Source organism: Saimiri boliviensis, chromosome 10 (assembly GCF_048565385.1).
Source record: "Saimiri boliviensis isolate mSaiBol1 chromosome 10, mSaiBol1.pri, whole genome shotgun sequence".
NCBI lineage: Eukaryota > Metazoa > Chordata > Mammalia > Primates > Cebidae > Saimiri > Saimiri boliviensis.
Genome location: NC_133458.1, coordinates 66,928,981 through 66,955,837, shown reverse-complemented (window position 1 = coordinate 66,955,837; position 26,857 = coordinate 66,928,981). Strand labels below are relative to the sequence as shown.

Sequence of the window (26,857 nt, the reverse complement as noted above, 5' to 3'; positions counted from 1 at the left end):
GTCATAAATAGCTCTTATTTCTGAGATATGTTCCATCAATACCTAGTTTATTGAGAGTTTTTCACATGAAAGGCTGTCGAATTTTGTCAAAGGCCTTTTCTACATCTATTGAGATAATCATGTGGTTTTTGTCATTCATTCTGTTTACGTGATGGATTGCTTATTGATTTGCATATGTTGAACCAGCCTTTCATCCCACAGATGAAGCCAACGTGATCGTGGTGGATAAGCTTTTTGATGTGCTGCTAGATTAGGTTTCCCAGTGTTTTATTGAGAATTTTCACATTGAGGACGTTCATCAGGAATATTGGCCTGCAATTTTCTCTTTTTTGTTGTGTCTCTGCCAGGTTTTGGAATCAGGATAATGCTGGCCTTGTAAAATGAGTTAGGGAGGAGTCCCTCTTTTTCTACTGTTTAGAATAGTTTAAGAAGGAATGGTATAGGTCCTCTTTGTACCACCTCTGGTAGAATTCGGCTGCAAATCCGTCCGGTCCTGTGCCTTTTGTGGTTGATAGGCTATTAATTACTGTCTCAATTTCAGAACTTGTCTATTTGGGGATTCAACGTCTTCCTGATTGAGTCTTGGAAGATTGTGTGAGTCCAGGAGTTTCCATTTCTTTTAGCTTTTCTAGTTTATTTGTGTAGAAGTGTTTATAGTATTCTCTGATGGTAGTTTCTGTTTTGTGGGATCAGTGGTAATATCCTCTTTATCATTTTTTATTATGTCTATTTGATACTTCTCTCTGTTCTTCTTTATTAATCTGGGTAGTGGTTAATCTATTTTGTTGCTTTTCAAAAAACATGTCCCGGATTCATTGAGTTTTTGAAGGGCCTTTCATGTCTCTATCTCCTTCAGTTCTGCTCTGATCTTAGTTATTTCTTGCCTTCTGCTAGCTTTTGAATTTGTTCGTCTTGCTTCTCTGGTTCTTTTAATTGTGATATTAGGGTGTCGATTTTAGATCTTTCCCACTTTCTCTTGTGAGCATTTAGTGCTATAGATTTCCCTCTATGCACTGCTTTGTCTGTGTCCCAGAGATTCTGGTACGTTGTGTCTTTGTTCTCACTGGTTTCAAATAACTTCTTTATTTTTGCCTTTATTTTGCTATTGACCCAGTAGTCATTCAGGAGCAGGTTGTTCAATTTCCATTGTAGTTGTTCCAGGTAGTTGTGCACTTTTGAGTGAGTTTCTTAATCCTGAGTTCTGATTTGATTGCACTGTGGTCTGAGAGACTGTTACGATTTCCATTCTTTTGCATATGCTGAGGAGTGTTTTACTTCCAAGTATGTGGTAAATTTTAGAATAAGAGTGATGTGGTGCTGAGAAGAATGTATGTTCTGTTGATTTGGGGTGGAGAGTTCTGTAGATGTTTATTAGGTCCTCTTGGTCCAGAGCTGAGTTCAAAACCTGAATATCCTTGTTAATTTTCTGTGTTGTTGATCTGTCTAGTATTGACAGTGGGGTGTTAAAGTCTCCCACTATCATTATGTGAAATTCTAAGTCCCTTTGTAGGTCTCTAAGAACTTGCTTTATGAATCTGAGTGCTCCTGTATTAAGTGCATATTTAGGATAATTAGCTCTTCTTGTTGCACTGATCCCTTTACCATTATATAATGCCCTTCTTTGTCTCTTTTGATCTTTGTTGGTTTGAAGTATGTTTTATCAGAGACTAGGATTGCAACCCCTGTTTTTTGCTTTCCATTTGCTTGGTAAACATTCCTCCATCCCTTTCTTTTGAGCCTATATGTGTCTTTGCACGTGGGACGGGTCTCCTGAATACAGCACATTGATGGGTCTTGACTTTTTATCCAATTTGCCAGTCTGTGTTTTAATTGGGGCATTTAGCCCATTTACATTTAAGGTTAATACTGTAATATGTGAATTTGATCCTGTCATTATGATGCTAGCTGGTTATTTTGCTCAATAGTTCATGCAGTTTATGTATAGTGTTGACAGTCTTTATAATTTGGTATATTTTTGTAGTTGCTGGTACCAGTTTTTCCTTTCCATGTTTAGTGCTTCCTTCAGGAGCTCTTGTAAGGCAGGCCTAGTGTTGACAAAATCTCTCAGCATTTGCATGTCTGTAAAGGATTTTATTTCTTCTTCACTTATGAAGCTTGGTTTGGCTGGATATGAAATTCTGGTTTGAAAATTCTTTTCTGGCTGGGCGCGGTGGCTCAAGCCTGTAATCCCAGCACTTTGGGAGGCCGAGGCGGGTGGATCACGAGGTCAAGAGATCGAGACCATCCTGGTCAACACGGTGAAACCCTGTCTCTACTAAAAATACAAAAAAATTAGCTGGGCATGGTGGTGTGTGCCTGTAATCCCAGCTACTAAGGAGGCTGAGGCAGGAGAATTGCCTGAACCCAGGAGGTGGAGGTTGTGGTGAGCCGAGATCGCGCCATTGCACTCCAGCCTGGGTAAGAAGAGCGAAACTCCATCTCAAAAAAAAAAAAAAAAAGAAAATTCTTTTCTTCAAGATTGTTCAATATTGGCTCCCACTCTCTTCTGGCTTGTAGGATTTCTGCCAAGATATCCACTGTTAGTCTGATGGACTTCCCTTTATGGGTATTATGGGTATCCCAACGTTTCTCTCTTGCTGCTCTTAACATTTTTTCCTTCATTTCAATCTTGGTGAATTTGATGATTATGTGTCTTGGGGCTGCTCTTATCAAAGAGTTTCTTTGTAATGTTCTCTGTATTTCCTGAATTTGAATGTTGGCCTGTCTTGCTAGGTTGGGGAAGTTCTCCTGCATAATATCCTGAAGTGTGTTTTCCAACTTGGTTCCATTCTCCCTGTCATTTTCAGGTACACCAATCAAATGTAGGTTTGTTCTTTTCACATGCTCCCATATTCTTAGAGGGTTTGTTCATTTCTTTTCATTCTTTTTTGTCTAATCTTGCCTTCATGCTTCATTTCATTAAGTTCGTCTTCAACTGCTGATATCCTTTCTTCCACTTGATCAATTCAACTGTTGATAGTTGTATATGCATCACAAAGTTCTCATGCCATGTTTTTCAGCTCCATCAGGTCATTTATTTTCCTCTATAAACCAGTTATTCTAGTTAGCAATTCCTCTAACCTTTTTTCAAGGTTCTTAGCTTCCTTGCATTGGGTTAGGACTTGCTCCTTTAGCTTGAAGAAGTTTGTTATTATCCACCTTCTGAAGCCCACTTCTGTCAATTCTTCAAACTCATTCTCCATCCAGTTTTGTTCCCTTGCTGACAAGGAGTTGTGTTCTTGTTTTTGGAATTTTCAGCCTTTTTGCACTGCTTTTTCCTCATCTTCGTGGATTTATCTACCTTTGGTCTTTGATATTGGTGAGCTTTGGATGGAGTTTCTATGTGGGCATTCTTTTGGATGATGTTGATGCTATTTCTTTCTGTTTGTTAGTTTTCCTTCTAATAGGCCCCTCTGCTGTAGTTTGCTGGAGGTCCACGCTACAAAGTTTGCCTGTATCACCAGTGGAGGCTGCAGAATGGCAAAGATTGCTGCTTGTTCCTTCCTCTGGAAGCTTCATCCCAGAGGGACATCTGCCAGATGCCAGCTGGAGCTCTCCTGTATGAGGTGTCTGTCTATCCCTGCTGGGAGGTGTCTGACCCTGCTGGGAGGTGTCTCCCAGTCAGGAGACACAGGGAGGGGTCAGGGACCCACTTGAGGAGGCAGTCTGTCCCTTAGCAGAGCTCGAGCACTGTGCTGGGAGATCCACTGCTCTCTTCAGAGCTAGCAGGCAGGAACATTTATGTTTGCTGAAGCTGCACCCACAGGCACCCCTTCCCCCAGGTGCTCTGTCCCAGAGAGGTGGGAGTTTGATCCATAAGCCCCTGACTGAGGCTGCTGCCTTTCTTTCAGAGATGCCCTTCCTAGAGAATAGGGATCTAGAGAGGCAGTCTGGCTACAGCAGCTTTGCTGAGCTGTGGTGGGCTCTGCCCAGTTCAATCTTCCTGGCAGCTTTTTTTACACTGTGAGGAAAAAACTGCCTACTCAAGCCTCAGTAATGGCAGATGCCCCACCCCGCAACAAGCTGGAGCATCCCAAGTCAATCTCAGACTGCTGTGCTGGCAGTGAGAATTTCAAGCCAGTTCATCTTAGCTTGCTGGGCTCTGTGGGGGTAGGATCTGCTGAGCTAGACCACTTGGCTTCTTGGCTTCAGCCCCTTTTCCAGGCAAGTGAACAGTTCTCTCTCACTGGTGCTCCAGGTGCCACTGAGGTAGGAAAGAAAACTACAGATAGCTCAATGTCTGCCCAAATAACAACCCACTTTTGTGCTTGAAACCCAGGCCCCTGGTAGCATAGGCACCAGAGAAAAATCTCCTTGTCTGTGGGTTGTGAAGACCATGGGAAAAGCGTAGTGTCTGGGTCAGAGTGCACAGGTCCTCATGACTTCCCTTGGCTAGCAGAGGGAGTTCCCTGACCCTTTGTCTTCTTGGGTGAGGCAACACCCCACCCTGCTTCAGCTCACCCTCTATGGGCTGCACCCACTGTCTAACCAGTCTCAGTGAGATGAACTAGGTACCTCAGTTGGAAATGCAGAAATTACCTGCCTTCTGCATTGATCTCACTGGGACCTGCAGACCAGAGCTGTTCCTATTCAGCTATCTTGCCCTTTCAAAGCTTTTCTTTCTTTTAAACATATCTGTTAGTTTTGTATGTTGATGTGAACAGGGTCAACCAGCCATTTGTTAGAATTACTTAGCCAAGCTCATCACCAAGCAGCCTACCTGCATAGGAATATCAGTCAACTTCTCCCCAGTGTATGTGTTCCTATATAGATAAGAGATCCAAAAGGATCAAGAATAATTAAAAATTCTTTCTAGTCCTCCTCAAGTTTCTAAACTATGCCTAATAATAACTACTCCACAATCAAGAATTACACACACCAGCCAGGCATGGTAACTCACATCTGTAATCCCAAAATCTGGGGAGGCCAAGGTGGGTAGATCACTTGAGCTCAAGAGTTCGAGATCAGTCTGGAAAACATGGCAAAACACCATCTCTATCAAAAAAAAATACAAAAATTAGCTGGGTGTGGTAGCGCATGCCTGTAGTCCCAGCTACTCAGGGGTGCTGAGGTAGGAGAAATACTTGAGCCTGAAAGGTGGAACTTGCAGTGAGTCAAAATAACATGCACTACTGCACTCTAGCCTGGGTGACAGAGTGAGACCCTGTTTAAAAAAAAAAAAAGAAAAAGAAAAAGAATTACATAAACTTGTTGGGGGAAATAAATATCCTTTTTCATACTGTTTTAAAAAGAACCAATAGGTAAAGGATAAATGACACATATCACAGGCAGAAAAAAAACACTGTCATGAATGCAATGCCAAGTTAGTGAGGTTTGACACTAGTGTTATAGATTGAACTATTTAAAAAAGTATGTTGAAGTTCTAACCCAAAGCATCTCAGAATGTGATTTTTGAAAATGGGGCCTTTATGGAGGCAATCAAATCAAAACAAGGTCATTAGGGTGGATCCTAATCAAATATGAGTCATGTACTGACAGAAAGATAAAACTTGACCACAGAGACAGACGGACACACACACACACACGCACGCACGCACGCACGCACGCACGCACACAGGGAGAATGCCATGTGGAGATGAAGGCAGTGACTGGGGTGATGCACCTGCAAGCCATGAATGCCCAAGATTACCAGCACAACACCAGAAGTTAGGATAGAGGCATGGAACAGATTCTCCCTAATAGCCCTCAGAAGGAACCTACACTGTAGACACCTTGATTTTAGACTTCCAGCCTCTAGAACTGAGAAAATACATGTAGTTTAAGCCACCCAGATAGTGGGACATTGTTATGGCAGCCCTAGCAAACTAATACAATGAGGCTTATGGTAAAATCCAAACATGACACCACTAAACCAATACATATGTGTAAAATGCTCACAAACTGAAAATCGCAAGTATCTCTACAAATGTCAGGCAGCTTCACTGCAAGACAGTGAGGGCTGTTCTTGGGGAGGATGCTAAAGATTATGTTTAAAGATGGCAGTGGGGATACAGACATTTATGGGAGCATGGTAAGGAGTACTGGAACAGGGATCCCAACAATTAGTTGCCTCTTTAAATTATGTAGCACTACGAGGACACACCAAACATAGCTCTCAAGTCCTGCTATATGACAAGTAGCTGTTATTCTTCAGCCTGACTTAGCCACCTTAATGCGAGCAAAGCCAGGTAGCCTTTCATCTCTTAAAGCAGGTAAGTAGGCAATGGCTTTCATCTCCACCTGGAGGAAATTAAGTACTACATGTGACAAGGAGGCTTGAAACTGCTCGAGAAATGCTAACAAGATAAATTAATGCCTACTAGAGTGAAAACTATCAAGTGTCCAGAACCATCTTTCTCAAAGATTATAGGTACTTTTAAAGTCTTTCTTTTATTCAGGCATGATAAATAAAAAATTGTTCAACTATCTCCCAGATTTTGAAATAAATCTTCAAGTTAAAAATTTAATAGAGTTATTAACATATCTGGAGATCAGCTGAGCACATCTTTAGTGGGTAAGAACTTCCAAGTGTTTGGCTTGTTTCCTTATAAAGAAATAATATTTCCTTCTGTTTGAGCCATAATTAAAGCAAGTCAGAGCATATGTGAGAACTATTTGGAATATTCAAGGACTATAACATCTTTCCAAGGTCTTGCATTATGGAAGCAGCTATGGTGTACTGATTAGGAAAAGAATAGCTTCAGGCCACCAGATGGAAATGAACTAAACAAGGTTTCCCACTAACTACCTGCATGAACATGGGCAAGATGCTAAATCTCTCTAAGCACTAAGATTCCTTACTGTTCAAATGGAGATGACAATAATGGCTCTGTGAGGCACTGTGAAGAGTAAATGAGACAAAGAAATGTACTATATTGAATACAAAATAGTTGCTTATAAAGGGTAGTTATCATGTTATTGGCACTAAATCTAGTACAAGTAATTTTCATATGGTAGAGTACTACTATTTTTCTTTAGGAAATAATATTAAAATGTGGGACGTAACCCCTGTTAAAAGTAACTCAACCTGAGTTAAGTTTTGTATAAGGTGTAAAGAAGGAGTCCAGTGTCCCATTACTGGGTATATACCCAAAGAATTATAAACATTTTACTATTAAGACAGATGCACATCTATGTTTATTGCAGCATTATTCACAATAGCAAAGACTTGGAACCGATCCAAATGCCTATCAATGATAGACTGGATAAAGAAAATGTGGCATATATATGCCATGGAATACTATCTAGCCATAAAAAATAACAAAACCCCTATTAAAAGTAACTCAACCTGAGTTAATTTTTGTATAAAATGTAAAGAAGGAATCCAGTTTCAGTTTTCTGCATATGGCTACCCAGTTTTTTCAACACCATTTATTAAATAGGGAATCCTTTCCCCATTGCTTATTTTTGTCAGGTTTGTCAAAGATCAGATGGTTGTAGATGTGTGGTGTTATTTCTGAGGCCTCTGTTCTTTTCCATTGGTCTATATATCTGTTTTGATAACTCAAGATGGATTAAAGAGTTAAACATAAGATCTAAAACTATAAAAACCCTAAAAGGAAACCTAGGCAATACCATTCAGGACATAGGCATGGCCAAAAACTTCATGACTAAAACACCAAAAGCAATGGCAACAAAAACCAAAATTGACCAATGGAACATAATTAAACCAAAGAGCTTCTGCACAGCAAAAGAAACTATCATCAGAAAGAAAAGGGAACTTACAGAATGGGAGAAAACTTTTGCAATCTATCCATCTGACAAAGAGCTAATATCCAGAATCTACAACGAACTTAAACAAATTTACAGAAATAAAACAATCCTATCAAAAAGTGGGCAAAGGATATGAATAGACACTTCTCAAAAGAAGACATTTATGTGGCCCCAAAAATATGAAAAAAAGAGCTCATCATCACTGGTCATTAGAGAAATGCAAATCAAAACCACAATGAGATAACATCTCATGGCAGTTAGAATGGCGATAATTTAAAAGTCAAGAAACAACAGATAATGGAGAGGATGTGGAGAAATAGGAATGCTTTTATACCGTTGGTGGGAATATAAATTAGTTCAAACATTATGGAAGACAATATGGCCATTCCTCAAAGATCTAGAACCAGAAATACCATCTGACCCAGCAATCCCATTATTGGGTATATACCCAAAGGATTATAATTCATTCTACTATAAAGACACATGTACACATATGTTTACTGCAGCACTGTTCACAATAGCAAAGAATTGGAACCAACCCAAATGTCCGCCAATGACAGACTGGATAAAGAAAATGTGGCACATATATGCCATGGAATATTACGCAGCCATATAAAAGGATGAGTTCATGTACTTTGCAGGGACATGGGTGAAGCTGGAAACCATCAGTCTCAGCAAACTAATACAAGAACAGAAAACCAAATACCACATGATCTCACTCATAAGTGGGAGCTGAACAATGAGAGCACATGGACAGAGGCAGGGGAACATCACACACCAGGGCCTGTTAGGGGGTGTGGGGCTAGGGGAGGGATAGCATTAGGAGAAATACCTAATGTAGATGACTGGTTGATGGGTGCAGCAAACCACCATGGCATGTGCATACCTATGTAACAAACTTGCACATTCTGTATATGTATCCCAGAACTTAAAGTATAATAAAATAATAATAATAATAATAACCATTTAGACCATTACCTTGACATTCCAAAATCTCAAGCAATATAATTATTAACAGCCCTCCAGATTTTGTTGTTTATTCCTTATGTTGACTGTTCAATTAAAAAAAAATTTAAGACTTTTTAAATAATTTCAACTTTCATTTTAGATTACATGGCTACATGTACAGGTTTATTATATTAGCATATTGCATGATGCTGAGGTTTGAGATATGAATGATCCTGTCATGGAGGTAGTAAGCATAGTACCTAAAAGTTTTTCAATCCTTTTCTCCCTTCCTCAGCAACCCCACTCAGCAGTCTTTAGCAGGCGTCCCCAAACTACGGCCCGCGGGCCACATGCGGCCTCCTGAGGCCATTTATCTGGCCCCCCGCCGCACTTCAGGAAGGGGCACCTCTTTCATTGGTGGTCAGTGAGAGGAGCACAGTATGTGGCACGGAGGGACAGTGAACTGACCCCCTGTGTAAAAAGTTTGGGGACACCTGGTCTTTAGTGTCTATTGTTCCCAACTTATGTCCATGAGTACCCAATGCTTAGCTCCCACTTATAAGTGAAAACATTCAATATTTGGTTTTCTGTTCCTGCATTAATTCACTTAGGATAATGGCCTCCAGCCGCACCCATGTTGCTGCAAAGAATGATTTCATTCTTTTTAATGGCTGTGTAATATTCCATGGTGTATATGTACCAAATTTTCTTTATCCAGTTCACTACTGATGGGCATGTAGGTTGACTCCATAGCAAACTATTCATAATAGCAAACTATTGTGAATAATACTGTGATTAACATAAAAGTGCATGTGTCTTTTTGGTAGAACAATTTAGTTTCTTTTGGATGTATACTCAGTAATGAGACTGCTGGGATGAATGGTAGTTCCTGTTTTAAGTTCTTTGAGAAATCTCCAAACTGATTTCCACAGTAGCTGAACTAATTTACATTCTCACTAGCACTATCCAAGCATTCCCTTTCCTACAGAGCCTTCCCAGCACCTGCTTTTGACTTTTAATAATAGCCTTTCTGATATGAGATAGTATCTCATTGTGGTTTTGATTTGTATTTGTCTGATGATTAGTAATGCGGAGCATTTCTTCATGTTTGTTGGCCACTTGAATGTCTTCTTTTGAGAAGTGTCTGTTTCTGTTCACGTATTTTGCTCACTTTTTAATGGGGTTATTCAGTTATTGCTTGTTAAATTATATAAGTTCCGCAGAGATCCCAAATATTAGATCTTTGTCAGATACAGTTTCTGAATACTTTCTCCCATTCTGTTTACTCTGTTGATAGTTTATTTTGCTGAGCAGAAGCTCTTCAATTTGGTCCCATTCAGCAATTTTGGTTTTGGTTGCAATTGCTTTTGTGAACTTAGCCATAAATCGTTTCCCAAGGCCAATGCTCAGATGATGTTTCCTAAATTTTCTTCTAGGATCCTCACAGTTTTGAGGTCTTATATTTAAATCTTCAATCCATCTTTATATATGGTGAAAGGGAGGGGTCCAGTGTCATTCTTCTGCATATGGACAGCCATCTACACAAGAAACATTTATTAAATAGGGAGTCCTTTCCTCATTACCTATTTTTGTCAACTTTGTCAAAGATCAGATGGTTGCAGGTGTGTGGCTTTACTTCTGAGTTCTCTATTCTGTTCCTTTGATCTATGTGTCTATTTTGTACTAGTACCATGCTACTTTGGTTACTGTAGTCTTATAATATAGTTTGAATTCATATGGTGTGATACCTCTGACTTGGTTCTTTTCCCTTACGATTGCTTTGGATATTCAAGCTCTTGTTTTGGTTTCATATGAATATTAGAATACCTTTTTCTAATTCTGTAAAAAACAACAGTAGTAGTTTGATAGGAATGCACTGCATCTATAGATTACTTTGGGCAGCATGGCCATTTTAACAATATTGATTCTTCCAATCCAAGAGCATGGAATGTTTTTCCATTTGTTTGTGTCATCTATGATTTCTTTCAGCAATGTTTTACAGTACTCCTTGTGGCAAGCTTTCACCTCTTTGGTTAGACATTTTCCTAGGTCTTTTAATTTTTTTGTGGCTACTGCAAATGAAATTGCATTCTCAATTTAATTCTCAACTTGAATGTTGCTGGTGTATAGAAATGATGCTGGATTTTTTACACTGATTTTATATTCTGAAACTGTACTAAAGTCATTTATCAATTCCAGGAGCTTTTTGGCAGAGTCTTTAGGGTTTCCCAAGTATAGAATCATATTGTCAACAAAGAAGGATAATTTGACTTCTATTCCTATTTAGATGCCTTTTATTTATTTCTCTTGCCTGATTGCTCTGGCTAGGACTTCTGGTATTATGGTTTAACAGGAGTGGTAAGAGTGGGTATCCTTGTCTTTTTCCAGTTCTCTAGGAGAATGCTTCCAGCTGTTATCAGTTCAGTAGGATATTGGCTGTGGGTTTGTTGTAGGTGGCTCTTATTATTTTGAGCTATGTTCCTTCAATGCCTAGCTTGCTTATTGAGGGTTTTTAGCATGAAGGGATGCTGGATTTTTATCAAAGGCTTTTAGCAAACCAATTGAAATGATCACATGGTTTTTGTTCTTAATTCTGTTGTGTGGTGAAACACATGTATTGATTGTGAATTTTGAACCATTCTTGAATCCCAGGAATGAAGCCTACTTGATTGTGGTGAATTAGCTTTTTGATGCATTGCTGGATTCAGTTTGCTGGTATTTTGTTGAGGCTTTTTGTGTCTATTTTTGTCAGGCATATTGGCTTGTAGTTTTCTTTTCTCATTGTTTCTTTCTCAGTTGTTCATATCAGGATGATGCTAGCTACATCATCCTCAATGATAGGGCAGTATCCATCCTCCTCAATTTTTTGCAGTAGTTTCAGTTGAATTGGTACCAGCTCTTCTCTGAACTTCTGGTAGAACTTGGCTATGAATCAATCTAGTCCTGGGCTTTTATTGGTGGTGGTGGTGGTGGTGGTAGGTTTTCACTACTAATTCAATTGTGGAACTCGATATTGGTCTGTTCAGAGTTTCCATTTCTTCCTGATTCAATCTTGGGAGATTATGTGTTCTAGAAATTTACCTATTTCCTCTAGGTTTCTACCTTGTATACATAGAGTTCTTTCTAATGGTCTCTGACAATCTTTTGTATTTCGACGAGATCAGTTGTAATGTCACCTTTGTCATTTTTTATTGTGCTAATTTGGATGTTCTCTCTTCCTCTGTTAATCAGTTAGTGCTCTATTGATCTTTATTCTTTCAAAGAACCAACTTTGGGTTTCATTAATTTTTTAAGAGATTTTTAGGTTTCAATTCCAGTCAGTCCTGCTCTGATTTTGGTTATGTCTTTTCTTCTGCTAGCTTTGGGGTTAGGTTGTTCTTGTTTTTCTAGTTCCTCTGGATGTGATGCAAGTTAATTTAGGATCTAACTTTTTTAGGTAGCCATTTAATGCTGTAAACTTTCCTCTTTACACTGCTTTTGCTGTATCCCAGAGATTTTGGTATGGTTTCTCTGTTTTCATTTATTTCTAAGAATTTTTTGACTTCTGCTTGAATTTCGTTGTTTAACCAAAAATCATTCAGGAGTAAGTTGTTTAATTTCCACGTAATTGTGACGTTTGGGGAAATCTTCTTGGTATTGATTCCTATTTTTATTCCACTGTGGTCTAAGAGTATGGATGGTATTTTATTTTTTTGAATTGAGACTTGCTTTTTGACCGAGCATGTGGTCGTCTGTCCTACATGCAAATGAAAAGAATGTATATTCTGTGGTTAACAGGTGGAGTAGTCTGTATATGCCTAATAAGTACAGTTCCAAAACTCTCCTGGCTTGTAAGGTTTCTACTGAGATGCAAGCTGTTAGCTTAACGGTGTTTCCTTTATATGTGATCTTGCTTTTTTCTCTAACTGTCTGTAACATTTTTTCTTCAGTATTGACCTTAGACATTCTGGTGAGTATGTCTTGGTGATGTTCATTTTATACAGTATCTCACAGATGTTCTAGAGATTTTCTGACTCTGGATATCTACTTCTCTAGCAAGATCAGATTTTTCTGGAATTATTCCCTCAAATATGTTTTTCGGGTTATTTACCTTTTCTCCATCTCACTCAGGGATGCCAATAATTTGTAGATTTGATCACTTTTCATTAACTCATATTTCTCAAAGACTTTGCTCATTTAAAAAAAAATTTATTATTTTTGCCTGTCTGGGTTACTTAGATTGGTCTTCAAGCTCTGAAATTATTTCTTCTGCTTGGTCTAAGCTATTGATAAAGCTTTCAACTGTTTTGTTTTGTTTTGCTTTTTTGGAGACAGAGTTTTACTCTGTTGCCCAGGCTGGAGTGCAGTGGTATGATGTCAGCTCACTGCAACCTCTGCCTCCCTGGTTCAAGTGATTCTCATGCCTCAGCCTCTGGAGTAGCTGAGATTACAGGCATGCACCACCACACCCAGCTAATTTTTATATTTTTAGTAGAGACAGGGTTTCATCATGTTGCCCAGGCTGGTCTTGAACTCCTGACCTCAGATGATCCGCCTGCCTTGGTCTCCCAAAGTGCTGGGATTACAGGCATGAGCCACCACACCCAGCCTCAACTGTATGTAAATTCCTTAAGAGAGCTTTTCAATTCCAAAGGCTCTGACTGATTTCCTTTTAAGATGCTTATCTCTTCCTTCATTTCCTGGATTGATTTAAAAGTTTCTTTGTGTAGATTTTCAATCATATCTTGGATCTCACTGAACTTCCTTGTAATCCATGCTTTGAATTTTTTATCTGTCATTTCTGAGTTTCCATTTTGGTCAGGAATTATTGCTGGAGAGTTAGTGTAATCCTTCAATGGTGTCATAACATTCAGATTTTTCATGATAACAGAATTCTTGCGCTGGTTCCTTCTTATCTGGAGACATTGGTTCTATAATTTTTGTAATTATTTTTGTACAGACTGGATTTTTTCTTTTTCTTTCTTTCTCTGTAATATTATTGGGATTTTTTTCTTTCCCTTTCCCTTCTCCCAACTCCCTATGTGTTGTGACTGCAGAGAATGCTGGGTAGGATCTTTTGGCTTTGCAAAGATCTTTTGGACTATAGTCCTCTGCACTTCCATCAGCAGCTTTTATATAAGGCTGTTTGGCTGGACCTATAGCCAGTAGATGGCACTTATGAATAAGAGCCTACTACAGCCGATGTGGCTGGATATATACTTGATCCTTATTTATGGGGAGATTTTCTCTGTTGTATTAGGCAATAGGCTGGTCTGTTGAGTCCACAGTGTTCTGAGTTCCTTTCTCAGTCCTGGAGGGCGGGAGGCAAGATTGTCATTCCCTGATGGCAGGCAGAAGCACCAGCACTGAGGGAGAATCCAGTGGAAAGCCACCAAGCACTCAGAGGTGTGCCTAAGCATGAAGTTGGGAAACATCCTCAGCCCCAAGTCTCTGCACAGGAAGTGGAGGCAGCCTAAACTTCTAATCCAGGAGTTTAAGTGTTCCAGATCTCTGGAGATTTGCCTGGCATGGAGCAGAGAGGACCCTGCCACACCAGAGTTATTGTGTAGAAAGGCTGAGGCAGCTTAGGCTGACATTCCAGGTGAACCAGTGCTCCAAATGCCTGGACATCTGCCTGGGTGTAATGCAGAGAAGGCCCAGCTGCACCATGGTCTCTGTACAGGAAGAGTGAGTGACTCCAGATGCTAAACCAGGTGACCAGGTACTCTTAACTGTCTGGCAATCTGCCTGAATATGAAGCAGAAAGAGCCCCTCCTGTACCCGGATGCCTGCACAGGAAGGGTGGGGCAACTGAGGATGCCAATCCAGGCGAGGTGAGCAGGTGCTTTGAATGCTTAGAGATCTGCCTGGGCATGGAGTGAAGAGGGCTCTGCTACATCAGAACCTCTGGACAGGAGGGGTGGGACAGCTCAGGATGCAAAACCAGGCAAGCAGGTGCTCCAAATGCCCGGAGATTTGCCTGGGTGTGGAATGGAGAGGGCTCTCTGCACCATTTTTGCAAACTTTTTTTTACAACTTTCAAAATTAATACTACGACTTTTGTCTTAATGGTATTTTGCATTACACATCTTTCTTTATAAAAAATACATCTTTATCTTCTAAACTTAAGAAATACGAACAAACAGGTTTAAGACCACACTTCTGAAAATCCTAAGATCACCTAAATTAGCACATAATCAAAATTTCCAACTATGTCTTTAGAATGATCCTTCAGAGAATTTTTCTCTTCTACATCTTCTTATTTAATTACTTAGGTTACAATGTCCTAACCAGGTTTGGTGCAGTGGCTCACACCTGTAATCACAACACGTTGGGTGGCCGAGGCCAGAGAACAATGACTTAAGCCCAGGTGTTTAAGACCAGCCTGGACAACACAAAGAAATTTCGTTTCTAAAATTTTTTTTTTACATAGTCAGACATGATGGCATGTGCTTGTAGTCCCAGCTACTCAGGAGGCTGAGGCAGAACTGTTTGAGCCCAGGAGGTTGAGGCTGCAATGAGCTGTTATCAAGCCACTATACTCCAGTCTGGGCAACAAGGCCAAATGCTGTTGCAGGGGGAGAAAAAGAAAGAAAAAAAAGTTCTATCCTCTATAAAGATTTTAAAAAGAGATAACAACAGGGATGGCATAGAAAATTATTTTGCAACATCGTTTGGTAAAGTTATAAAGGTAAAACAAAGCTTGTGACTTCTGTGGTTATTGCAGAGATAGCATTAAGTTATCTACAACTTAGATAAGTTATTACATGCCATTAAATACAATATCTCTCTGTCCTTGATCAATAAGGGAGAGGAAGGAGGTCCATCAGAAACACAGGAGCACAAGCTGTTTAAGAATCAAAATCTGCACCGTGACCCCTGGATAGTAATGGAGAGAAAGAAGGAAAGTAGGAGAGAGTTATTTCTCTATGTGAAAATACACACAGCATAATGCCAAAGCAGACAGGAAGAAAGAAAAAGAAAAGTTTGCCGTTCTTTTTTTCTTAACTAAGAAATTTCTGAAAGATGGAGTAAAAGCTTAATTTAAAAAGACCCCAAGAATGGCCAATATGTTTGGCTTTGTCAAACAAATATTCCTATTGTCAACACTAAATCTCTATGAGAAATTAATCACATAATTCACCTGGAAATGAATTCTCCTTAGAGAGTTCCAACTCCCTTGAAAGAAAGAGAAAACAATGTTGTGGGGAGGAGTGTTAAACAGAAAAATAAATTGAACAGTCTGAAAAACTGTTTACTAGCAGCATATACCAATTCCAATGAGTTTTACACACTTGCCAAAAATAAAAATAAAAAACACCCCGAGGGAGGGAAATCTATTGTATATTAAGTAAGAATTATTTAAATAAAGTGCTATTTAATAATAAGAGAGCAGAAACACTGCACATGTGAAATATTCCAAAAATAATTAACTTACTTGCTTTTCCCTTTGTATACTGTAGCATAAGATCCTTCCCCTAGTTTTTCCAGTTTTTCGTATGAGTCAGCTTTTCCAAATTTGGGACTTGTTGGCTAAAAATGAAGCACAAAGTAAACAAGACATATTGCATCAAATTAATTAACAACAAATATCCTGATTTTGCTGATAATGTACAGATTCTCTCTCACTTTTTAAATAACTATTTTTTCTGGCATATTTTTATTTTTTTAAGACAGAGACTCGTTCTGTCACTAGGTTAGAATGCAGTGACACTATCTCAGCTCACTCCAACCTCCGCCTCCCAAGTTCAAGCTATTCTCCTGACTCAGCCTCCCAAGTAGCTGGGATTGAAGGCATGCACCACCCATGTCCAGTTAATGTTTGTATTTTTAGTACAGATGGTGTTTCATCATGTTGGCTAGGATGGTCTCCATCTTCTGAACTCATGATCTGCCCTCCTCGGCCTCCCAAAGTGCTGGGGTTACAAGGTATGAGCCACTGCACCTGGCTTATATTTATTTTTCAAAACAACAGAATACACAGGGTACAAAACTAAAAAAAAAAAAATGTAAATAAACACAATGTAGGATGAAATTATTCCCATAATCTAATCAGGGAACCACTGTTAACATTTTGATATCCGTTTTTCCAGTGCTATCTGTAAGCTGATGATTGCTTTTTTACATGAATGAAATTGCACTGTATCTACTGTTTTTTAACCTGCCCCTCCCCTTTTTATTCAATAAATCAGGAACACTTTATATGTTATTTATTATATAATCTTCTAAATTAGGAGCTGGCAAACTGTGGCCCATGGGTCAAATCCAGCCAACCACCTGTTTTTGTACATCCCATAAGTTTAGAATAGTTTTTACCTTTTACTCCTCTGATACTTTTTAGTGATAATTCCAACAGATAATCAGAAGATGTACCACTCAGCTATCACTAATTAATACAAAATGGAACTATTTTGTGTATACATAAATCAATCCTTAAGGTACAGCCACCACAAAATAACTCTTCCTTAAGACAGGTCACATCCCATCAGGACTAAAAAATTGCTGTGCTCAACTCCCACCCCAACTTCAACTGTGGAGCAACAAAAGGGGAGTGTCATCCTCTATGGTAGAGAAGCATTCACTTTCTATTTCAATAAGAAATGATATACTATTATACTGTTGCTATTATTTAAAAGGGTAATATCAAAGCATATTAGAAAATGATAATTACATAAGAAATGAAAACTATCTTATTAGATTATCTTATCCAATATAAATATAAATATATATAAAAATATATATATATATAACTCATAAAAAGTTTCTGATATTTGTGGTACTTCATAAATAACCAACTTTAGAAGTTTAGAACTTGTATTCTAGAAGTTGGGCTTGAACACTACTTTTGAGTATACTCTTGTACCACTTACCAAAAACACACAACATGTGGGCAGTGATTCTGACTCACACTATTTTTACAGATTTTATGTGGCCAGTTGAACATTTCTTACCTCCTTCCTACCCAAAATACCCCATTGTGACTGAAAAGTTAATTTTCAAAAATAATAAATCAGAATTAGAAACAGAAAACAAAAAAGAGTGCCAATATCTAATCAGAAATTTGAAGAATTCTGAAAGACAGTAACTAAAATCAAAACTTAAGAGAAAAGGCTGATTATTCAATAAAAGGAGGAGAAGACTATTCAATAAAAGAAGCAAGAACCTCTAGGTGAACATGAGACTAATCAACACATAAACAGTTGAGACTGCAGTGTTCTCCCAAGCAAGCTGCAGAGGCATCTGCACAGGAGACGGCTTAGAATGCAATATCTGAGCAGAGTAAGGACTCAAGTAGTCAATATTCAGAGAAAAAGCAATGTCTCTTAACCCCCAGGCTGTAATCTCTTTTACACAATCAGTAGAGACAATTTACAGAAAATAAAATAAACTGACAGTGATTCTCAAATACAAATACAACCAAACATCACAAAGCATTTTAGGAAAAGCAATATCCTGAAAAAGAAGGATAAAATTCAGTGGGCAGAGAATCTAAAACCTTGGAAGGCAAGTTGACACTCCAAAGGTAAGAAGAATTTTAAACATAAATATTAAATTAATGCCACAGAGATTGTAGAAAACAGGTACATAGTCAAATTTTCTACTAACCCAATTCACCTGTAAATATTCTAAAGGCTCAATGGTTGAAGTCAACCCACTACACATAAACTTCCATGAGATTGCTTCCTCATTCTGTGTAATGAAAAAGAACTTAATTCATGTGTGGAACTAAATAAATTTTTGCAAAATCTAAAGTCTGATCTTTACAGATACACATAGCACATGATAGCCTAAAGCAACACAGACTGAGGAGGTATTATCAGGCAACTTCTATTGCTCATCATTAATATTAAGAAAAAAATAAGCAAACAAGTTCATATCTGAGAGTCACAACTACTAATCCAGCCTATCCCTAGACCAGGCGTCCCCAAACTTTTTACACAGGGGGCCAGTTCACTGTCCCTCAGACCGTTGGAGGGCCGCCACATACTGTGCTCCTCTCACTGACCACCAATGAAAGAGGTGCCCCTTCCTGACGTGCGGTGGGGAGCCGGATAAATGGCCTCAGGGGGCCACATGCGGCCCGCGGGCCATAGTTTGGGGACGCCTGCTCTAGACAGTGGCCCCTTCAAAGGAAGAATGACTGTGTCAAATGCTGACAGAACTGCTGGAAAATTAGTAAGTGCTTGCTGCAAGAAAGCTTCTAAGGTCAAGTACTCAATCTGCCACAGCTGGACACCATAGTAACCCATTTCCTGACCAAGCATTCAATGTGGGGTCAATTCCTCCTCAAGCTCCATGATTACTAATTTTATAATGAAATATAGACCAAAAATAGAATTCCTGCCTTCACAAAATCAGAGCTCCCAGAGCTACATAACACTGTCGGCATCATCTACTCTAATATAAATGTATAAAAATGAAAACCTCCCAGAAATACCAATTTGCCCAAGACCATACACTGAATTTCAATTAAATATTTTTCCTTAAAGCAAAGCCATCTAAGTAATCTGCTCCCATTTAGCACTCAGTATGAGAAAACAAAAGTAGCAGCACAAATTTTGCTAGCACTCAGTATGGGGAAACAAAACTACCAACACAAATTAACAGTGTTTAAAGAAAATATCTTAACCAAATAACAAGGGTTTATTTTATACATATGTATGGTTTGCTAAAAGTGTCATAACCAAACACAGACTGGGTGACTTCAACAACAACAAAAATTTTTTTTTCACAGTTCTGGAAGCTAGAAGTCCAAGATCAAGGTTTTGGCAAGTTTGCTTCTCCTGAGTCCTCTCTCCTTGGCTTGCAGATGGCCACCTTCTCATGTGCCCTCACATGGCCTTCCCTCTGGCTGACTGGATCCCTGGTGTCTCTACACTACTTATAAGGATACCAGTCATATTATATAGGGTCATACTTAATGACCTAATTTTAATTTAGTCACCTCTTTAAAAAAAAAAAACCGTATCTTCAAATACGGTTACGTTTTGAGGTACTGGGGGCTGGGACTTCAAGATGGGAATTTTAAGGGAACACCATTCAGCCCATAATTCTCTCTCTCTATATATACATACATATATATATGAAGGACAAAGCTAGTTCAAAAATTAATATAGAAAGGAAAGGAAGGAAAAAAAGAAAGGAAGGGAGGGTATAAGCTGTTTTTCTAGGAATTTAACTCAGTTCCATGTAATTTAAACTATGATTACAATGATGAGCTCTTTAAGTATTACATTCATTTAGGACCACTTATTTTTTTATTCAAGAAATTTGTAAGATACAAACCATGTGTTGAGTTAAATCAAGTAAAATTTAATGGAAAATTACATTCAAAGTCGCCTGACTAGTCCTGTGTGGGTTATGTTCTCATGCATTTTTCATCACCAGGAAACAGCTTGAGAATGTCACACTTTACCATCACCCTTCTGAGCCCAAGTTTTAAATAGAAATTTTAAAACCTATATTAAACTTCAGTATAAAATGATCTTCAATGGGGAAAATATTGTGTTCACAGTTCCACTCTAAATTATTTAAAATCAGAATGAGAGGTCTGTGTGTTTGCTTTTGTGCTCCTTTAAGAATGAATCCAGTCTAACTTAAAGAAAAATGTACCAGCAGAAAATTACCTTTTCATTCTTATTAGGAGATAAACTGCTAATGACTAGTTAGAGTAAGTATAAAACATAGTCACCACTTGGCAAGAGAATAGAAAGCCAAAACTGTCTCTTTCTGGAAAGGCACAAGTAATTTTCTAAAAATGATATATTCTACATAGATGGCTTTGTATAAAAGAGTTAATGCAATTGTTTTTAAGGCATAGACCATATTAAACTTACTACTTGAAGAAACTGAACTGAGAAAATTAGAAAAATAAGGACATTTTGAAAATAAAACAATCTCCATTCATTCAGAAGAAAGATTTAGTAAAGAAAGATGCTAATGGTACGAAGTAGTCTATTAAATTAAATGGATTTAGATGCATTAATTGCTATGGTTGTATTCTACATTCTGTTAACACTATAATGGCAGAAAATTAATATTTTGCCACATTTGGTGGTAAAACAATCAATATTATTTGCCCTGTGAAACTGATAAGTAGACATTGTGGAAATACTCTGTAACTTATGAATCAATCGTGCTGACTCCACAGGAAGAATCAAAGACTTTCTAAAAACTTTCCTAGTCTGTAAAAGAATAGGCCTGTGGAATAGGATGCATCTAAAAGACAGTCTCAGCTTTGAGAGTTAGATTCTTATAAAGTGAGTCTTTAAAGAGGTCACCAATAAAATTATAAAGCGAGTCTTTAAAGACGCCAATAATAAAATTCTTCCTATCAAATGAGTAAAAGAAGATTAACTCAGAAGGAGAGGGTTTTTTTAAATAATTAAAGTTGAGGCCTTTCATTTGTCTTTTTTTCCTTGCAACCTTATTAAATCATCACATTTAAATAAATGTGATAGAGAAAGCCAAGGTGTAGTTGACCTTAAACATTATCTTTGGCTCTTTGATGTAAGGTATGTGGATGAATGAGAAACAGCTTTATAGGACAACTATTCTCTGCTTATCACTTCCCTACTTAGAGTGTAGCTTGAGATATCACTTTTGAGACATGGAAATAGAGGGCTAATCAACAATTTCTAACAGACACTAACTATATAGAGATGTGAAATTTAATGAGATGATGTTAATACATTTTTTTAAAACCAAATTAAAGTATAGAGAATCATCAATTGTCTGTATCAGTGGAGGGGAATGTGGACATGGATACTGAAAAGTGCATATAATGTTCCAGCTGAACAATGTTTGTCACCCTGCCATAAAGGTGTTCTTGGCCCTTGACAGCTCTAGTTCATTGTTTGTGTGATAATAATAACAATTACTAACTAATATCAAGTGATTATGTACCAGACCTTAAGCTAATCTTAATCTCTATAATACCTAAACTTAATCTCTATAATACCACCATGAGGTTGGTTCTATTACTATCCCCATTTGAACATGAATAATTTACATACTGGAAAAATAAAGTAACTCATCTGAAATCCTCTAGTTACTGGCAGAACTAGAATTCAAATCAAGATGATCAGAATTGAGAATGCTTTTCTTTGTTACTATTATACTGGTGAAATATTCCCACAGAGTTCTAACTCCCACCTACATGGAGGAAATATTAAACATGTTTCAGTCTGTCTTCTATTGAAACCCACTCCCAGAAGCAAGGATGGGTGTCTGAATTGCATTTTTATAAACTTCATGAGTATATCTTAGTGTTCACTGTAATGATACCCTGATATCCAGTAAGAATGTGCATAGCTTGATACTGACTTCATTGAAAACTGGTTTTAAACCTCACACATAACCCCTTGCTTAAAATTGTTGAGTTTTCTCTGACTTGAGAAAAACCACAATGGAGAATCACTTCTCTACTACATTATACTGTAATTGTGAGAGTGGCTGTAAGGGTGAGAGAGGAAAGATTCAATCAGAAGCATGTGACCCCATTAAAGAAGGATTTTTCTTTTGCCTCTGCTCTCTAGAACAAGCTTTATCATCCAGTACTGATAGCCCTATTACGGCCACACTAAGGTAATGCATCACTGACAGGCAACTCGATCATAAAATAGATCAAGGTGCTGGACAGAGGTACGGATCCAAACACCACACATGGTAAAAACCTGACAAGGGGGCTTGGTTCTATCTGAGAATTTTCTACCAAGATGAGACACCCACCACACCCCAAGAACAAGTATCTAAAAACTGAAGTGAAACTCTCATTTGCAGGTTTGCATCTTCCTCCCACATCTCCAGATTAGGCCTGCCTATCGTGGGATATAGATTTTTGTGGTGATGAAAGAGGTAAATTTGGAGCAATTTATGGAATATAGAGAGGACCTTAAACTAAATATGAGTTTCTGAAAATATGCTGTCTTTAAGCTCAGCTTCTGACAGCACAACTCAATGAAATCCCTTCTAAATTGGTCTGGCAAGACAGAAAATCTCCCATAGTCCTCCCAAGAACAGTAGCTACTCAGGAGCACAGCTGGGTTAGGGGAGGTGGCAGGAATAGAGGAGGGAAGGTTTGTCACATCAGTGACAGTATTAAACACTACACAGAGATTAGTCCTATGAAAAGTGGGCACTCAATATATGCCTGAAACAAATATACAAACTTGTCTAACATCCTCTTAAAGTATACCACTATTAAAAAAAATCATATTCTTTATATTTTGCCTAACTTTTAAAGTCCACTATCTGGAAGAAAGAAAAAAAACAATCAGAAAGTTTACATTATCATGATGGCCACTGAGGTCAAGGCATTCTTGGTTTCTTGATTTCAGTCAAGGATTCTAACATACAATAGCCTGTCTGTGAAGAGCATATAGCCGTATACAGTTGGGAAGGCATGGTATTTTAAAATAGTTTCTACCACAGTATTTACAAAAAACAATGTTTTCCACATTAAAACAGCAGCTGCAATGTCACACTTATATCACCTTCTCCTTCCTTTTCAGCTCTATTCTTGGAGCCTATAAAAGATAACTAATATTTTAAAAGACACAAAGATAAAATAAAGGTATGACATTAATCCTGATGACCCTTAAAGAAAAAGAGTCTTCCTTTGATGTTTATCAGCCATAGTTACATCCTCTAAGCATCGTTAAAAATAACACCTGTGTCTGTAATGCTCCCTTGCTTTCCCATGGCTATGAACTGATCAAACCTTTACACTGCTGCAGAGTACGTAAAATGGTGTTACGTAAGAAGTGTCACTGTGTCCAATTTCTGCTCAATTCAGAATCCAGTGGAAATTAATCTTTCCACCAAAAAAAAAAAAAACCTGTAATAAAGTACTTCTTATCACAACAGGGGAGAGAACAAAAAGGCAGCAGGCATAAAGGACTCAAAAAAAAGAATATTATAGCATCCTGCTAAAAGATAAAACCATTTCCAGCTTGATAAGGTAAGAGCAAAGACATTTTTCCAGGGCACATGGAAGGGAAGCAAATATTCCCAAAATGAAAAGAAAGCAAAGCAGTTCCTACGAAAAGAAATATAAATTTCCTAGTATATATTTAAAATAAGTCATCCCAGAGTGAACCAGAAAAGGGTAAGCCCAAGAGGATCTAAAGAAAGTTAAAAATACAATGGAGAAACAGAGGAAATTTCCAGTAAAACTTGATGGCTTGAACACATGAATTTATCTCTCCCCTTTACCAATTCATACCAAAACAATAGTGAAATTAAAATCCATAATGGCAATGAAAATGAGTAAAGAGAAGACTACAGACAAGATAGAAATAAAAATGTGAAGACAGGAGACAAACAGATGAGAGGTCACATTGCCTAGGATGAGTGAAATGAAAAATCCTGATACCTACATGATCCAAAGCATAAGCTAGTAAGAAATAAGTCAATTCATACTTCAGAATCCCCAAAATACTCAAGAATTTGTAGCTGAAGTTGAAAGTGGGGCTACAAATGATATGATTAGTTGTAGTAAATTTAAAGAGGAGGTCTTTGCCCCTAGTCTCCCTTGGGCAGCCACCTACCCCTTCCTAGTCCCACCAGAGATGTATTCTTTGAAGTGGCTGAATCAGAGTATTTGACTGGGGCTTGGATACCAGGCAGAGTGGATATCATATTCAAGAGTCATAATGAATGGGAAAAAAAACATAAGAAAGTCTGCATTGAGAACCGAAGGGTCCTCAGTCCCTTCTTGATCGTCTCAGAATAGTAACAGCTATGTTTATATGTCCTAAAAAATAAACTGGGTAAGTCCATTTTGGGAGAACTACCCAATAACAAAAATATAATAATAAATAGAGATAGTAACATTTGCGAGTACTAAAATAAGATGACTAGGTCTTCACCAAGAGTCCCTAAGCTGAAGCTCACCAATTAACAAGCCACCCAGGCACAAAGCTTCCAATCAACTTTTGAGTACATTACTCATAACATAAACTGAGAGCCAACAGTTTCTCTGCAAGAGGCATGAAACAGACTCACCAAAAACCTCAACAGGTAAGGCAGAGACCAAAACAAATAAACAGAAACAAGAAACTCAAAGGAAATCCAGAAATAATTCAGAGAATATATAAAAGGAAAAAAAATTTCCTAATCTATGTTTAGTATCCTCAGAAAGACATGAAGTGATATATTATTCACTGAAATAGAACAGAATAATTTTTAAAAGAGCATTCAAAGAATAAGAAAAAGTTCATGGAAATAACTGTTAGTAGAATTAAAAGTGCAATTGATGGGTTAAAAATTAAAGTTAAAAAAAAAAACCAGAACATTAAAAAAAACAGATTTAAAATAATAGGAAAAGGATAAGCTAACTAGAAGATCAATCCAATAATGCCAACATCCATCTAATAAAAATGTTCTTTTAAATGAGAGAGATTAAAAGAAAAAATTAAATATATAAGAAAACTTGTTGAAACTGAAAAAAAATTAACTTGAAAATTAAAAACAGCCATTGAATACCAAGAAGAAGGATGACACCAGGGATAAAAATAAAATCCTAGAAAATTCCACAAAGAAAAAAGCAGATAAAGAATGAACTGAGAAATCAGAATAGTCTAGGGATTTCAATACAATCTAGGCACTTAGAAAAAAATAAAACAAGATTTCAAAACTCTAAGAAAAAATTATTTTCTAAACTAGAATCATATAATCAGCCAGATTATTAATCAAATAATAAACAATGGATAAAAACATAGTCATATGGGCAAATCCCCCATCACCCTTTCTCAAGAAGCTATTGGAGGATATACTTTAAAATAATGAAATAAACCAAGACCAAGACATGTAGCCCAGATAATGGATATTTAACATTTAAAAAAGGAGGAAAAAATTCTCAGAAAAGGAAGCCTTAGGACTATAGGATCAGAGATTAACAACCTATATTAAATTAGGACTATGTGGGGGAGAAAAACTGATAGATTATCTGATTTCTCGGAGGTATTTCACAGTTTTGTCAAATAGTTTCGGGCCTCAAATTGTGTTTAAAATTATATTAATTTGAACAAAGGAAAAGTAGACCATGTCAAGTAAGAAAATCAAAAAGTTGTGCAACGAAGGAAATTTAGTGTGAATATAGCAAACTTGTAGTTTCACTATGACCAAAATTTACATTATCATATGACTGTAAATAATGTATAGTAATTTAAGCCAAAAATAGGAAAGAAATGTATTGGGGAATAGATATAGAACAGAGAACATTCTCTCTTGACGTATTCCTTTCTAACTTGTAAATCACTACTTATGTCTAAAGTCTGTTTTCCTCAAACACTTCTTTCTGGACATTTTCTTTCCTTTGGTCCTATTGAATCTGCCCTATACAGATTTCTACTCCAGCATTTTCCATTCAGTACAGGGGTCTGTCCTGGAAAAGAACTTCAATTTGTCATTTTAGAGACGTCACATGACAAAGACTGGCACACTACTCCCCCTGCCCCACAAAAAAAAAAAAAAAAAAAAAAAAAATGGATTAACACCAGTGAACAAATTTTGACATGTATTCTGCAATGAAATTCTTTGTGAATTTGCTAATTTCAAAACTACCCTTACTGCCTACACAGTAAAGTTCAATAACCTCTCCAAGAGTTTAAAACACAAAAGACTTTTAACCATAAATTCCTCTAACTAGAAACAATGGCGAGGGGAATGATTTTTCCAAAAATAAGTTGAATCATTTCATTCATTTGCTTGCTTAGTGCTTATAAATAAGGAGTCCATATATAGTTTGCTCTCTCTCTTCCAAAACATTCAACCACCCTGGGAGAGAATGCATAATAAGGCACTGATAAAGCCCTGTGCTGTCTTCCAGCACAGCATGCTACTATTGTAAGAGGGCTACTCTTTCTGTTTACACAGTGATAAACAAGAAGACCACTTACCGAGCTGGGGCTGGAGTGCCGCCTAACTTTAGGTGACTCTTTGCCAGTGGAGGAGGTCTTAAAGTTAATGCAAGCATTGTTCTCAGAATGCACCCTCTTTACTTGATTAGTTGGTTTCTCAAATGGGTCAAAAGTGCTCTGTGTCCTCTGAACTCTGACTTTTTTATCCTCAGGAATTGTGTCCAGGGGTTTGATCACTGAGTCCATTCCCTGGCAATTCCGTGTAGACATCTTTGTGACACATATCTGAGAAAAGAAGAAATTAAATTCAGAACTCTTCACTGCAACTTTAATATCACTAAACATGCCAATAT

General features: G+C 37.7%; 1 protein-coding gene across 6 annotated transcripts in view; it reads right to left on the bottom strand.

The window, feature by feature from the left end:
- Positions 1–26,857, bottom strand: part of CDK14 (cyclin dependent kinase 14) — a 689,971-nt gene that overhangs the window by 422,422 nt on the left and 240,692 nt on the right. For all 6 annotated transcript variants that reach the window (XM_074379395.1, XM_074379396.1, XM_010345161.3 and 3 more), the window contains 2 exons: positions 26,544–26,789; positions 16,079–16,173 (listed from right to left, as the gene is read on the bottom strand). In XM_074379395.1, coding sequence (XP_074235496.1) covers positions 16,079–16,173; positions 26,544–26,789 — 341 coding nt within the window. The remainder of the gene's footprint in view (positions 1–16,078; positions 16,174–26,543; positions 26,790–26,857) is intronic.